This window comes from Dermacentor variabilis, unplaced genomic scaffold (genome assembly GCF_050947875.1).
Source record: "Dermacentor variabilis isolate Ectoservices unplaced genomic scaffold, ASM5094787v1 scaffold_12, whole genome shotgun sequence".
NCBI classification, from domain to species: domain Eukaryota; kingdom Metazoa; phylum Arthropoda; class Arachnida; order Ixodida; family Ixodidae; genus Dermacentor; species Dermacentor variabilis.
Genome location: NW_027460280.1, coordinates 9,964,378 through 9,978,775, shown reverse-complemented (window position 1 = coordinate 9,978,775; position 14,398 = coordinate 9,964,378). Strand labels below are relative to the sequence as shown.

The 14,398-nt window shown below is 42.3% G+C and overlaps 1 protein-coding gene across 11 annotated transcripts in view; it reads right to left on the bottom strand.

Annotated features, from left to right (window-relative positions):
• Vps8 (vacuolar protein sorting 8) overlaps nt 1–14,398 on the bottom strand; it is a 947,651-nt gene that overhangs the window by 471,336 nt on the left and 461,917 nt on the right. For all 11 annotated transcript variants that reach the window (XR_012825005.1, XM_075677146.1, XM_075677136.1 and 8 more), the window contains 3 exons: nt 5,075–5,148; nt 4,980–5,014; nt 4,850–4,916 (listed from right to left, as the gene is read on the bottom strand). Coding sequence is in view for 10 of the 11 variants with exons in the window: in XM_075677146.1 (XP_075533261.1) it covers nt 4,850–4,916; nt 4,980–5,014; nt 5,075–5,148 (176 nt within the window). In the remaining variant the exon portion in view is untranslated. The remainder of the gene's footprint in view (nt 1–4,849; nt 4,917–4,979; nt 5,015–5,074; nt 5,149–14,398) is intronic.

Below are 14,398 nucleotides of genomic sequence, written 5' to 3'. Positions count from 1 at the left end.
GCGATCACCTGGGTCTTTTTTTTTCAACATATTGTTGCCTGTGTTAAAACCAGTTGTTGAAAAAAAAAATTTTATCACTATGACAGGGCAAATTTTGACCATATTACTATTGAGCTAGCTGACTTTCTTGATCTTTTCCTAAGCCAATTTGATGATCACACGGTTAATGAGAACTGGATCGTTTCCAATAAAAAATACATGAGCTCACTGATAAGTTTATAGCGTCAAGTGTAATATCATGCAATGTTAAAAAGCCCTGGTTCAACTGCCAGTTAAAAAGCTTTTACAACCGAAAAAAAAAACTATCGAATAGCAAATATAAGTGCACAGACTTCAAAATGGGATGCTTATAAGAAGGCGAACAATACCTACATTGAGGCTATAAAACTTGACAAAAAGACACTCCAAATACACACTTTGCCCACAATGCTTGCGTATGATGCTAAAAAGTTTTGGCATGTTATTAACCCCTAAAAGATAATTCGGTCAAGCTAATTGATTCCAGTGGTTCACTGGTACCCGATGACATATGTCCCCATGTCCTTAATTCTGTATTCTGTCACAACTTTGTCATATGTAGTAATCCTGTGCTTCCAACTCTTGAGTATTGCAATTACCCAGCTATGGATTTTATTATCATTGAACCTCTTGGGGTCGAAAATGTAATTAAAGGTCTGAAGTTGTCCTCAAGTCCTGGTGCTGATTTGATTAAATTGAAATTTCTGAAAAATACTGTTGTTTACTCATCTGTTCTGCTTTCAAGAATTTTTCAGCAATCTTTAGATACCTATCAGCTACCTGCAGATTGGAAAGTCGAGAAAGTAGTCCAACTTCACAAGTCTGGTAGCAAAAATTTGCCCCTCAACTACCGGCCCATTTCCCTCACCAGCATTCCTTGCAAGGTTCTTGAACATATTTTGTACTTCCATATAGCAAAGCACTGACAATATTTCATTTTTCACAAAAGCACAACATGGTTTCCATAAAATCTTCACATGCGAAACTCAACTTCTTTCTTTTACTCAAAGCCTTCATCTTATTCTCGACAAAGGTTTATTCGCAGACTGTGCTTCCTTTGATTTTGCCAAGACCTTCGACAAAGTGTGTCATATATTGCTTCTATTTAAGCTTAGTAAACTAAGTCTTCATCCTAACCTGTTTGCATGGCGTGAACATTTTCTCCTTAATCAGTCACAGTATGTTGTGTCAAATAACCATATGTCCTCATTTTAAACCCTACACTCTAATGTGGCCCAAGGATCAGTTAGAGCCCTCTACTTTTCTTAATTTACATTAACGATTTACCCAATTATGTTTTTTCTAATATTTACCTTTTCGCAGATGAGTGTGTTATCCTCCGTGAAATGTCAGACAAATCTGATAACACATTCTCACAAAACAATATAAATGCTATCTCTAAGTGGTGATGTATGGTTAATGCAACTTAACGCAACTAAATGTAAATGCATGCGTGTAAGTCGCAGCAATATTCCTCCACTGAACTATTACCTTAATGATACTCCCCCAGAAGCCGTAACCTCCTATAAATACCTATGCGTCCACATAACCTCGACACTTTGCTAGTCGTTACACATAAAGTAATTAACAATACTAACCGCATGCTAGGTTATACCAAAATTTTTCTTCTGCTCCTTTACCATTAAAGTTAATCTTATATAAACTGCTTATTAGGAGTAAAATGGAGCATGCCTCATCTATCTGGGATCCGCACCTTGAAACACTTATTCAATCACTTGAACTAATCCAAAACAATGCTGTGCGTTTCATTTAAGCAATTATAGCCGCCACATCAAGCGTAACTTCCATGAAAAACTCTTTGCTACTTGCTCTGCTCTCAGTGCAATGTAAGTGCTTTCGATTTGCTTTATTTCATAAACTATATTTCCACAATTCCTACCTGTGCAATATTCTTATATTATCTTCTAGGTACCTACATTTCCTCTCGCATTGATCATAGCCATAAGGTTAGAATAATTAAATGCCACACCAGAACCTGTTATGAATCATTTATTCCCAGGACATCTTAGGATTGGAATCACCTTTCCAGCGCAGTTGTTGCAGTCAAGGACAACTCAAACTTTCGTTCAGCCATATCAGACATCATTGCTCCTAGATACAATTAACTAATGAATTTTGCTATATTAACTAACCACTTCTTGCTGCTTTGTTATTTACTTATGTATATGTTTTTACCCACTCCCCTCTGCAATACCTCGGTTTTGACGGCACAACAAAATAAATAAAACCCGATTCAAAGAGAAAGAAATGAGGGTATGCGCCGCGCAAGTTTCAGCCACTCAGCTGCAGATGGCCTTGCAAGGCAAAGAGCGGCAGTGTGGTGGCACCATCCATTTCATGTGGCTCGATGCCTGAAACAGAAAGCTTCCACACGCTTGGACAAGATTTTACTGTCTTGGAAGGAGCATTACATTTTTTGAATGCATGAGAAAAAGAACTTGCTCACAGGAAAATATCAAAAGGTATGTTTCTTACAAGAAGCATGAGTGAGGGAGTAACCTTAAACTCATCAATTGGCCTGTGCAGGTACTTATTATCTACATGTGGATTTTCTATGTTAGGACAAGTAAATACAATCAAGACCCATTAGAGCAGTTTTTTTAACCATTCGCCAAGCAGCTATAGAAAATGATCACCCCATGATGTCAATGTTTCTTCAAATTTATCACCTTATTTCTGTAAAAAAGCTCACAAAACCTCCAAAATACAACAACTGTGAAGTTACTAAGAGCACAGAGAAGCCCTGCTTAATTGTCCAAGACATTAAATCAATTTTCACCTTGGATGAAATACCATAGGGCAAGAACAGTAACCTGACCACAAAACTAGACAGCTTAATTAATATAGAACGATCGGAGTGAGAGGATATTTCTCCTGAAACAGCATGATCCTGCGATCATTGACTGCGTAATACACTTGTTGACCGAAAATTTATTCAAAAGTCTGATCGTGTGACATGCAGGGACGTACTTAGCTTCACATTCCATGTTCAGGAAAACCCTTCGAATCTCATTGCCAAAAAAAATGTGACCCAATCAAAATGTGCACCTTTACAGATCACTGCATGCGGCCGAGGACTTTTCTTCCCATGCAAAGTCAAATGTCTACAAAGCAACAATTGACCATGTGCTGGAGACACATAATCTCGCTTCCCTTTTGAAGTTCATAAGAAGGAAACACTAGCAGGAATTCTGCATTGTTTGTTTTAATGAGAATGCAGCAATTTTGCTCGTGCAAGAGAACTGGCGGACATGAAGAGCATCGTGAGAAAAAAAGAAGCAAGCGAAGCATCTTTGCACCTGATAAAAAGATAAAAGATAAAAAGTGTGATAAACGTCACCTTTGCATTAAAAGCTCCTTTTCGCTGTCATTGCTCGAGACCGCATGAACTGCCGTTATATCCTCCTCCCCTTTCCTAGTTTTTCTTTCCATCTTAGTTTCCATAATTCATTTATTTTCTGTTCCTGTGCCATCTATAATTCCATGTAGCCCGCCTTACAAATTCCCTGCATTTAGCCTGTATAATATAAATGAAATAAAATGATACAAAGACTTGTTTCTTGTGCGAATGTCACTCTGTGAACCGCAAGAGCTATGCATGCATGCTATAGGCATCAGGGCAAGCGCGGAGCAAACAACAAAACGAATAGGCGCGCAGGCACGGGAAAACAGCTAAGCACGACCATGCACTATTGCTATAGCAACGAAAGAGAGACTTGAGCTTGACTCGCCAGGGCCGCTGCTTTTTTGGTTTGTTAGGGGACCCGCTTCTCCCCTCAACAGTTTTTCCTCATTCGCTGTCTGGCGAACTCTGTGAAGAAAGAACCGGCATTGCAGAATGTGTCCCTTCCAGACGAGCAGAGCCGGCACTCCTGTCTTATCTTGCTCTGTGCCAGAAGCCAGTTGGGGCTTACTGCATGTCGCTCCTTCCTGATGGAGGGGACGACGCTTCGCACGCATCTGTCATTTGATTCTCAGTTTCGCGTGGGTAATCGTATGAGACTAGATGTATGTAATGTCACATCTTATAATCAAGGTTCTTAATGCATTGTATTTATAGGGAGTTGGCTGCAGCTGCATTAGTCTGTCGTAAAATCCGGGGTGTCGCAAAATCGGGGAAAGTATATGCCATATCAGCAGAACAGGTCACAGAAGTTGATGCCAAGCAAGCCAAAAACAAACCAGTCTTGTTTGAGGCGGCCCTCTACGGCAGCTGACCAGGTTTCAAAGCACTGAGTTTCACCAGGCATTGGTGTGCGCTTCTGATGCTGATGGGATGCACAATGTGTGGATCGCCTAGAAAGAGTGTTCTGAGGAAAGGACCATCTGCACTTGCAGACATATGCTGCAGAGGGGTCATTGACGTGCATGTGAAGGGCTAGTGCAGCATTATGCTGGTGGGTACCCAGGACAGAGCTGTGGGCATGCTTCAATGTTACGCATGTTGCCATCCCACATCTGACATGTACAGGTGTCGGGCCACTGAGCTGCCTGCCAGGTACCAAACCAGACCTGCCAAGGTAGCTAACAAAAATCTTATTTTATTGTTACCACAATCTATCTTTATGATACACCGCCATTCAGCCACGAAATTAAGAGTGCTCAGTGCCTCCTACATTAAATATTCATCGTGATAGCACTTGTGTCCCTGCCTCATAGATAAGCAGAGTGTATCAAACCTTACCACTTGAACTGAATAAGTGCATCAGCTTTGCTTGCGTCTTAGGTAGGAGCTCTAATTGCCCGGAATGCTCACTATTCCATCTCACTCCAGCTAAACAGTACTAAAAGTCCTTTAAAAGAATCTCACCAAGAATCCTTGACTCTGGACCATAATCTGAAGCAGAATGTCAACCAGCCGCTGCTTTTGTGCTAGCCTGCATGACAGAGAGTGCGCCATGTAGGAAAGTCCAGCCCCTTTGGCACACACACACACTTACCCAACCTCAGTGGCAAACTCTGGCTCCTCGAAAGCCTGCACACAAGAAAAGCCATTAACTGGTGCACATGCCTCTGGCACTGTGCTTTCACATACCAAGGCCAGCACATTCAGGAATTCTCTGGTGCTGAAGCGAAGCAATGTCCTCAGGTAAGGAAATGTTGCACGATCTGCAGCAGAAAGAAAGTCCCTGAAACACCCGTTTCTGGTACAGTGCTTCTCACATTTAGTAAAGCTACAACACTACATACCTTACATTTAACAGCCAGTTTAGCATTATCTACTTTTTCAATGATTCTAAGCAAACAAATCGTCATGGATTCTAGTAATATGCAACACTTTCAAGCATTGACAGATTAATTATTCAGTACCCATACACGCAATATTATTAGTAAAAAAATTCACCGACGATTATTCCTTGATGTGAAACTTGAGCACAGCTCTATACATGTTTTCACCTACCGATATATTGAGACAAAGAATTTGAGAGAGACACGTAGCAGAGTGGGCTATCGTTAAAAATCTGACCTGCGGGTCAAGCACGTCGGCTTTCATACATGACTCCTCGAAGGTTCTAGTGTAATTGGTGCTGCGTGAGAAATTACTACACAATTCGTGTCACATGCAATTGCAAACCATGAACATTGAAACAAGTGCGAACGAGGCCAGACCAAGCAAACCCCACAAGCGTGAGCAAGAGCTGACGCGAGCAGATGATAGTATGAAACGAGTGGTCCGGCTGAGACCAGTTACAAGTACACACCAAAGTACACACCAAGCACCAGTTTCCTGCGCACACATTACTGAAGGGGCCACTTTCATTGGTCTCCACCATTCGCAGCTCGCGTGTCCCACTCTGTCTTTCATCTTTCGCTCGGTTATGCCGCCAATGCTCGCTGCAGGAACGGGCATCTAAGAGCTCCGTTCTAAAATGCATACACTGCTGATTTGTTACAGAACGACACTCGAATTTTCAGCATGTACAATCTCTCCTGGTCAAATATGAGCATGGGTACAGCAGTGCTGATTACACGAGGGGAAGGTGGCACAGGAAGGAGAGTGAAGACTAATACAGAGGCCACTGCCTGATGATGATCCCCTTTGAAACAGGGCAGTGACAAATAATCAGCTAGCCTGCTTAAGTTAATCTGGTATGCTACACATGCTTTTCATTATAGTATTTTAGTACACATCTCTCTAATCTTTTTTTTATGTTTCAAAGCTTCTCTACCTACTTTGTACCTATGCCTGTAACGGATTTGGTAGTATCAATCGCTTCCCTGCTTTTTTTCCACCAATGCTTCAAGCATCTCTTGATTATCTCGACCGCTGACCAGTTGATGCTTCTGTCCACTTTAAACCCAAGCGCTTCTGGAAGGTGTACATTACCTACAGGTCTCACTGGGTGAATGGCTTTGCAATCTATTAGGGGTGTGCTGAGTGGTCTCTAGATTTTTGCTGCAGCATACACATGCCTCATCCTGTTGCGAGTATTTGCTCCAGCATGTTTTAGTCCTTAGGCAACCAGCTGAAGCCTCAAATAGTAATGCCCTTTGTGCTATCGTAGAAATATTCCTTTGATTTCTTTCTTCCCATTCTTGTAAATCTCCATGGTCTTTTTTGTTTCCATTCTTTGCATCCAATTTGCTGTCTCTGTTTCTTTCAGTTTCTTTTTGATGACTCCAGGTTGTCTAGTAACGCTTTCAATCACCCTCTACTTGGTTGACAACTTTCTCGACCTCTCCTTAATTCCATTCTGTGCCCACACTTTTGACAGATACTTGAGCACTTTAGCCACCCATTTATTTTCATCCATGTTCCTGAGTCTTTCTTCCAAACTAATTATGCTCAGCACTTCTCTAACTTGAAAAGAGGCCCAACCCATGTCACCCTGCAGGGCCTCATTTGTGGTTTTGCTGTGAACTTCCAAAGCCAATCGGCCTACCGATCTTTTGTTTACTTCCAACCCCAACAAGATATACAATTTTAAGCAATGAATGAAATTTACAAATGTTAGCGCTGGAACCATTACTCCTTTGCATATCGCAGGCACCACCTCACTCATACTTACTGTGGCTCCAAAGTGCGCTACGTTTTACTATTGCTGCATTCCGCTTCCCCTTTATTTTGAGATTATCTTGCCGACATATTTATATTGCTTGACTATGGGTATGACTTACTGTTGTATTGACACCGTGTAATTACTTGCCTCATCATTAAAGTTCGTAATTCCCAAGTTCTCTGTGCTAAACTTAAGGCCTAGATGTGTTGCTACGTTGCCACACATATTTGCAAGTGTCTTGCATTGTCTCTTGCATTGTCTGCTAGTAGCACCATGTCGTTCGCACACATCAGACCCGGGACCTTCTGTTGCACCATTTGTCCAATATGCAAGTATGAATAATCAAACCCTAATTCACTGTTTTCCAGTCATCTTTCTATGCTCTTAACATAAAGAGTGTACAACAATGGAGACAGAGGACATCCTTGATTCACTCCTTGGTGAATTTCCACCACATCACTACATTTTCAGCCTTCCTATACAATTTGTACTCTGCTGCAAACAGATACAATGTCTGCATTAAGGTTGCCTCACATCTTTGCTTTAAGGGGACACACACAGAAAAGCTGTGAGAGTAAGTTACCCTTGCACAACATGGGTGGCAACGCCGCATTCTTGCACCAGCTGCCCATGACCATCACAGATTGTGAGTGTCTGCCTGTGCCTAGTTAAATCTTTATCAGTAAAAATAGATTACATTGTATTCTAAAAGAGCCAAAGACTGTACTTGGCAAACTTCAAGCCCTTTTACTGAGCCACAATGGCCAAAATTTTAAAAAATACTTTGCAATTTGTGGTGTCACACTGATGTATCGGCCCTGGGATTTTGGAATGAAATTCAAAAGTGAAACTTTACCCTTAGTCGTGCTGTCTTCTAATAATAAACCTATTAGCATGCAATTAACAAAAGTACTGTTGGTCAAAAACTGAATCAGCATTTCTCTCCAGTGTTATTACCACATATAAATACTGTGACCAACCCACAGACTACAATAAATTCTAGCATAAAAAAAATTTTTTTGAACATCCATTGCACAATTCCACAAAGCAAATGATGCCAACGCAGTATTGATAGTAATAATGTTGTCTCGTCCTCATCTACTAGTCCTGTCATGTGCTTTCACTATGCTGAGGTTGGATGAAATTATTTCAGATCCAACCTAAGTGGTTTATGCAGTTTCCAACATATGATTCAATGCATTACAGGGTGTCTAACAAGTTGACATTTCTGAATTTCCAGAGTCTTCCAAGTTTTCTGTGAGTGCTTTTGCAAAATTCACGAGTGACACAGAACTTTGGTTTATGTCAAGACGGGCTGACAAGCATGTTAAAAAAGATGTTTGAACCCCAAGGAGTAGTGTTTATTTTATTCAAAGAGAACACAGAAGGGACAGGTTAGTAAAATGCACAACAAATGAAATACCTTCGAAAAAGAATGGTAAAGCCCATTGCAAATCAAGTCGAACATATTCAAATAAGAATAAAAAGAAATGCACACAAAAACAGTATGTTTTCGAGTATGAGCTATTTCTATCAACTGATAGCAAGCTCATTGGTATGAAGCCCGAGCTTTGTCACATGCAAGACTCTCTCTCAGCAGCTGGAAAGTCAACCTCAACAGTCCTGACATACTTACAGCCTGTGCATATATAACACCTCAGTGTTGCATTTCACTGCTTTAAAAAGTTAATTTTAGTTTGTATGAGGGACACCTGCATCTCGGCGTCAGCCAACACTGTTTTCTGAGCTCAAGCTCCTTAAAAGAAGTTGTGGCACACCTCCTTATGTGTTCATTTCTCAATGCGTCAGTGCTTTGTGTTCTCGTCCTCCTTCCGCCCCGCATTCGCCCGGCGGACCATTTGAAGCATCCTTTTGGTCTGTTGTACAGTCGACGACCAATTTTTCGGACTCCCTAGAAGGCGCGAAAACGTCCAAAAAAGCGGGCAGTCCGAAAAAAAAATGAATACATGTCTTTTACTGCCCTTAAGGGCTCAAATCACCACAGGCACGTCGGAAAAAGCTCTGAAGGCCTGCCAGTACACTTTAGGCATATCGGTGCTCGTAGTGTGGCAGGAGATGGCGTCTGCGCGCGTGTAAAATTAAGGAATACATACTGTATCCCGTGACAATTGCCCCTTTACAGGGTTGCTAGGCTTCACCGCAATACTTTGCGTACGCTTCACCGCGTAACATGCTGTATTGAGGCGAAGTTGACTTTCGGGAACCGGCATTATGCAACGCGCCGTGCTTTCCGAGCTTCGACGCCAACCGCGAGGATTACAAAGGCGGAGTCAGTGCCGTTGCTGACAGCGGCGGATTGATTCAATTAAAAGCACAGCACCGAAAAGCAAGTAGTTAGGCCTAGCGTTGCCACCGTGGTGGCTACGGCTGCCAGCGGATATGCGTGCGAGAGCGCCGGTTCGAGGCGTCCAGATAATCAAAATGGCGGCGGTGGTGGCTTTGGTTAATGCCGTTTCGGGCCTGCGGTCATGGCAAACAGTCCGGAAAATCGGACGGCGAAGGGTTCTTGCGTCCGAAATTTCAGACGTTCTTATACATTGACTCTATGGGGTACGTGGCGGTGTCGCGAAGGCATCCGAATTATCGGGCATGTCCCAAAAATCGGGCGTTGACTGTACACTGCAAACTCCTTCAACTGACGACACAGCGCCAAAGTCGATTCCTTAACGATTCCTCTCTGTTACTTAGGCGAGCATTAGCGCGAATTTTGTTCCCTTTCAATAAAATTACACATAATTTTCCCTGATACAAGCAGATCTCCCCGACCTTTCCCTGAGTATTTCCAGACTATTCAAAATCCCTAAGAATTGCCGGCTTTCCCGGTTGGTAGACATCCTGCATTACAAAGTGATGCCATCAGCATGCATGCAGCAACTGGATGCAATAGATTGCGATTTACAACCAACAAACTTATTTAGCATGTTCAACACCAAAAACATTACTTACGTATTTTAAACACTTGGACATTAAAAAAATTACGCAGGTCCCACACTATGTGGGAATCTATGCTAACGCAAAACATTCAGCACATATCAGCCACACAACGCGTTCAATTTGTGTGTCCTTGATTTATGCGTTGAATATCTTCATGTGATGATGTAGCAGCATGAAGACGCAATTGAGGGCTCCATAAATGGCCATACCTCCCAAGGCTTTATGTCCTAGTGAATATAGCGCACTGCCATCTTTCTCAAAATTAGGAAGCGATTACAATACATAATGTCTGATGCATGCAGAAGAGTGCAAATGAACGCATCACAGTCAGCGCTCAAAAAAGTTCAACAGGTGCTTAACCCCACAACAGAAAATTCTGCTAACATCGCTACTATACATCCAACCCCCAGAACATACTACTGTGGAACCACATTGATACGTTCCTCGCTGTTGCGTTTTCCCAGCTGCTAGGCCGTGTTTTCGTGGTCCCGAATACAGTGCATTTCTATAATGTTCCCGCATATTAAATTGCATTTGAAAGTGGCTGCCACGTAAATATAACAGTGCAGGGAGAAATTCACTCTGGCATGTTGCAACATGCGACCCACCGAAGTTTGCAATAAAAAAACCAAGTTTAACAAGCCAGGTGCTGCACAGACATTGGGAGAAAGCATGCACAGAGCAATTGGCAAAGCATCTGAAAAAGTACTTTGGGTCCTGCGAGGGTCTTATTTGCATTTTACAATTGCCGGTTCTCTTTGGTCAGGTTCGGTGCAGTAGAACCGTGTTATGCGGTGAAGCAGACACGCAATATTGTGGTAAGGGCCAATGTCACGAAACACTGTACACGTCCCTTAATTAAACACACATTCATCTGCTGTTCCTAGTCACAGTATGAGCAGCGAGACATCAAATAACTGCACTGGCAGCCACTCGGACTGTTTCTGACATTGTACTGTGTCGATTTGCGCTCTTCCTCACGGTTACGTTTTCCGGCTGGTACATATTTTTTTACACAGTCCCTTTAGAAGCGTACCAAGAGGGTTTCCCTGTAGTATCAAAGTTGTATACATATCAAATAGCTTAAATGCAAGTGAAATAGATCTGCTTAAGTACGGTCTTACATTTTGCCCACTGAACACGGTAACTGTCTGACGTAGTAGTTCTGCGGAAACTCGCAAGGTGGAGAGAAGTAATGAATAAAGGGAAATCTGAGAACGGGTCAATGTCTGATTTTCCATGTATTTACAGTAACTGTGTATGAACTTCACAAAGATATAACAGAGTTTTCAAGACACATCACCCTTAAGAAATTCTTAGTGATAACAAAGACATAGAAAACCTGAACATTGATACTCCATGAGCACCACGCACATGGACACCAGATACTGAACAGTGCCAACAACTACAGCAATACATAAACATAAAACTAGCCTTAAGAGAAATTCTAGACACAATGAAACAGGGTCGTAAGCACAAAAGCTTATCTGCCACACTCACACTAAAACAACTCACAGATAGAAAGGACATATTACTTATAAAACCAAGAGACAAAGGCATTATAACCGATAAAAAATGTAAAATTGAGGCTTTCAGGCAACTCAGTAATGACATTCATTACCAGAATCTGACCCAACATCAGAAAACAGCAAGATCGTACAGCAGACAATAAAAAAATTTTTAAACAGGGCACCAATTACACATCCCAAATACTGCTTCATGAAGCCTAATAAACAAGCAGGCAGATTCCAACCTCTTCCAAAAATTTATAAGGTTTCCAAGGCAGAATTGTTTACTGCACAAATCCCTGGCAGGCCTATTGTGTCCAACAGCAACACACCTACTGTGTCACTATCACACTTCCTAAATCACGTACCACACGTCAGACATACCCTCTGACCTTCATTGATTTATTCAGGATACACCCTACTTCCTTTGAATTATAGATTCTATTAACTCAAAGCCTTTTTCACAGGTCTTCTTACAACTTGAATATGTATTCCCTCTACACAAATAAACCTATTACTGAATAGGGTATTAAAGCAGTTGCAAAGTAACTTAAAGGTAACAAGCCAAGCGCACCTTGCTTAAGCTTACCTTCTATTACTCAACTTAGTCTTAACTCTTAACTATTTTGAATTCTATTTGACATATTACCTGCAGACTTCTAGCACCAGCATGCCAACTCCTTTTGTGCCAACATATGCCAATATCTTTATGGGACAGTTATAATTGTTTCTCTTAAAACCTTGTACCTTTCTCCACTACATAGACAATACCTTGGTTATATGAAAATTTCATTGATGCACTTGTTAGGATCGATGATGAGCATACACTGAGAGAGAGCGCCTCCATGTTTACACACTGTTCCACTGTGCAACTGCAGTAACGCCACCTCTGGCTTAGTGGGTTATCCCATTAATTCCCAGTATATGAAACACTATTCCAAAGTATAAAATATTTCTTCCTCATGTTCTTAGGGTCACTGGGAGGACCAATATTCAATAAAAAATTCGAAAGTATAGTCTGTGAATTAATTATGGAGTGTTGCATATATGTAACGCTGGGCAGTAATGTAGAAGACTTGGGCCAAGCCAAGTGAAAGACTTCTTTTATACCGTCCCTTCTGGCACATATCACATCGAAAACAATACAAAGCGTAAGTAGGCCTGTTGGCAGCCTACTGGTGGTAGCTTACAAAACAGTTGCGATCCTTGTTCAAACAAAGCATCACCTGACACTTCGAACAAGAGACATACGTGTACCCCCCTGGGCATGCCTTGCAGCGGTTCCATCGTGTATTCCATGTGGGCCAGTGTTCCTTGCTGTCTGTTCTGACGTCACGAGGTACATTTAAGCACACATTCTTGAGTGGTGTGACATTCTCAATTGAAGTGCGCCCTGGTGGTCGCTTGTTGTGCAAGATAAGGCTTGTAGCGAGCTCAGAGAGGAATTCTCTCAAAGGAGGGGGCGACGATCCCTGCTGCTGAAGGATTCTCTTCTGCATGAGCCATGCATTAACAGCAGCCATCTGCAGCGTATGCCAAAATAAATACATATACCAGCGCTTTGACCTGATGGGAAAACGATATGAGAAGCACATTTTGTCAAGAAGGTCCACGCCACCCATCGATCTGTTATAGGCAGGGATGATCGCTGGGCAGTCTACAAAGACATGCTTTTTTTCCTTGCTATTCCATCTTTTAACGGAGGTAACCGGGTTGGTACCAATGCAGTTGGAAAGGAGAGTTACAGAGCGGTTGTCATACCACTTCACGGCCACCATCGTCTTTTGATCACAGGAGGCAACGGAAGTATCGCAGGTACCCCGACCTCGCTTTTTCATCAATTTGTCATCCATTAACTTGCTGCACTTGAGTCTGTTTTCACGGACGGTGCCAATGTAGGAGATTCCCATTTTTGTGAGTTCTTCTACAAGGTGAGGGCCAGTAAAGAAGTTGTCAGCGACGACTAGATTGTCGTCTCGCTTCGGAAGGCTCGAACACAGCTGGAGCACAACACCAGCTCCCAACCCAAGCTGGTAGCCATCCTGGTAGCCATAAAAACCTTTGTTGCAGCGTTGGTATACATCAAAATCGTAGCACAGACCTGATTCTCCAGAACGCGTCCAAACTTTCAGGCCCCATTTGCTTTTAGGTTTATTAGGCATGTATTGCCGAATGCAACAACGTCCACGGAAAGGGATCAGGACTTCGTCCGCTGCTGACTTTTTTTCTTGGGGCAAGCCAATCATGTTGCTGCGCAAGGAAGTGAGCCATGGACGCACTTTCCAACACTTGTCTTCTTTAATTTTTTCAGTGGCCGCTTCATTATCAAAGAAATGCAAGTGACTTGTTATTTTCTCAAACCTGTTTCGAGACATAACCTGGGCCACTAATTCATATCTACTTCCACTTTTCCAGTAAGCACGAACCATGTGCATGTTTACAAGTCCCATCCTGAAGAACATACCCAGCACAGATGTCAGTTCCTCAACAGTGAGGTTTAGGGGGGTTCTATGTTTCTGAAAGTAGTACTTGTTGCTCTCATCCACGACAGCTTTCAACATGGATCGGGAAACAAACATGTCAAAGTATTGCTTGGCGCTCAGTGGCTCTGCAGGTGGCAACGGAAAGTCGTTCTGGAAACTCACTGCTTCATTATCGAACTCCTTTTTCAGCCATGTGTACCGCTTCTTCGCGTTACTTGATTTCCCATCCCTTGCAGGAAAATCTGTCGTGCTTGGAACTTCTGCCTCAGCCTCGTCAGCCTCAGTCGAGTCGGCCCATTCTTCACCACTGCTGTCTCCAGACAGTTCATCTTCACTTCCCTCATCAGCAGAAAAATCACTCTCATTAGTGTCGATTACATCCAGCAGGTTTGCACGAACAAAACGTTTCGGC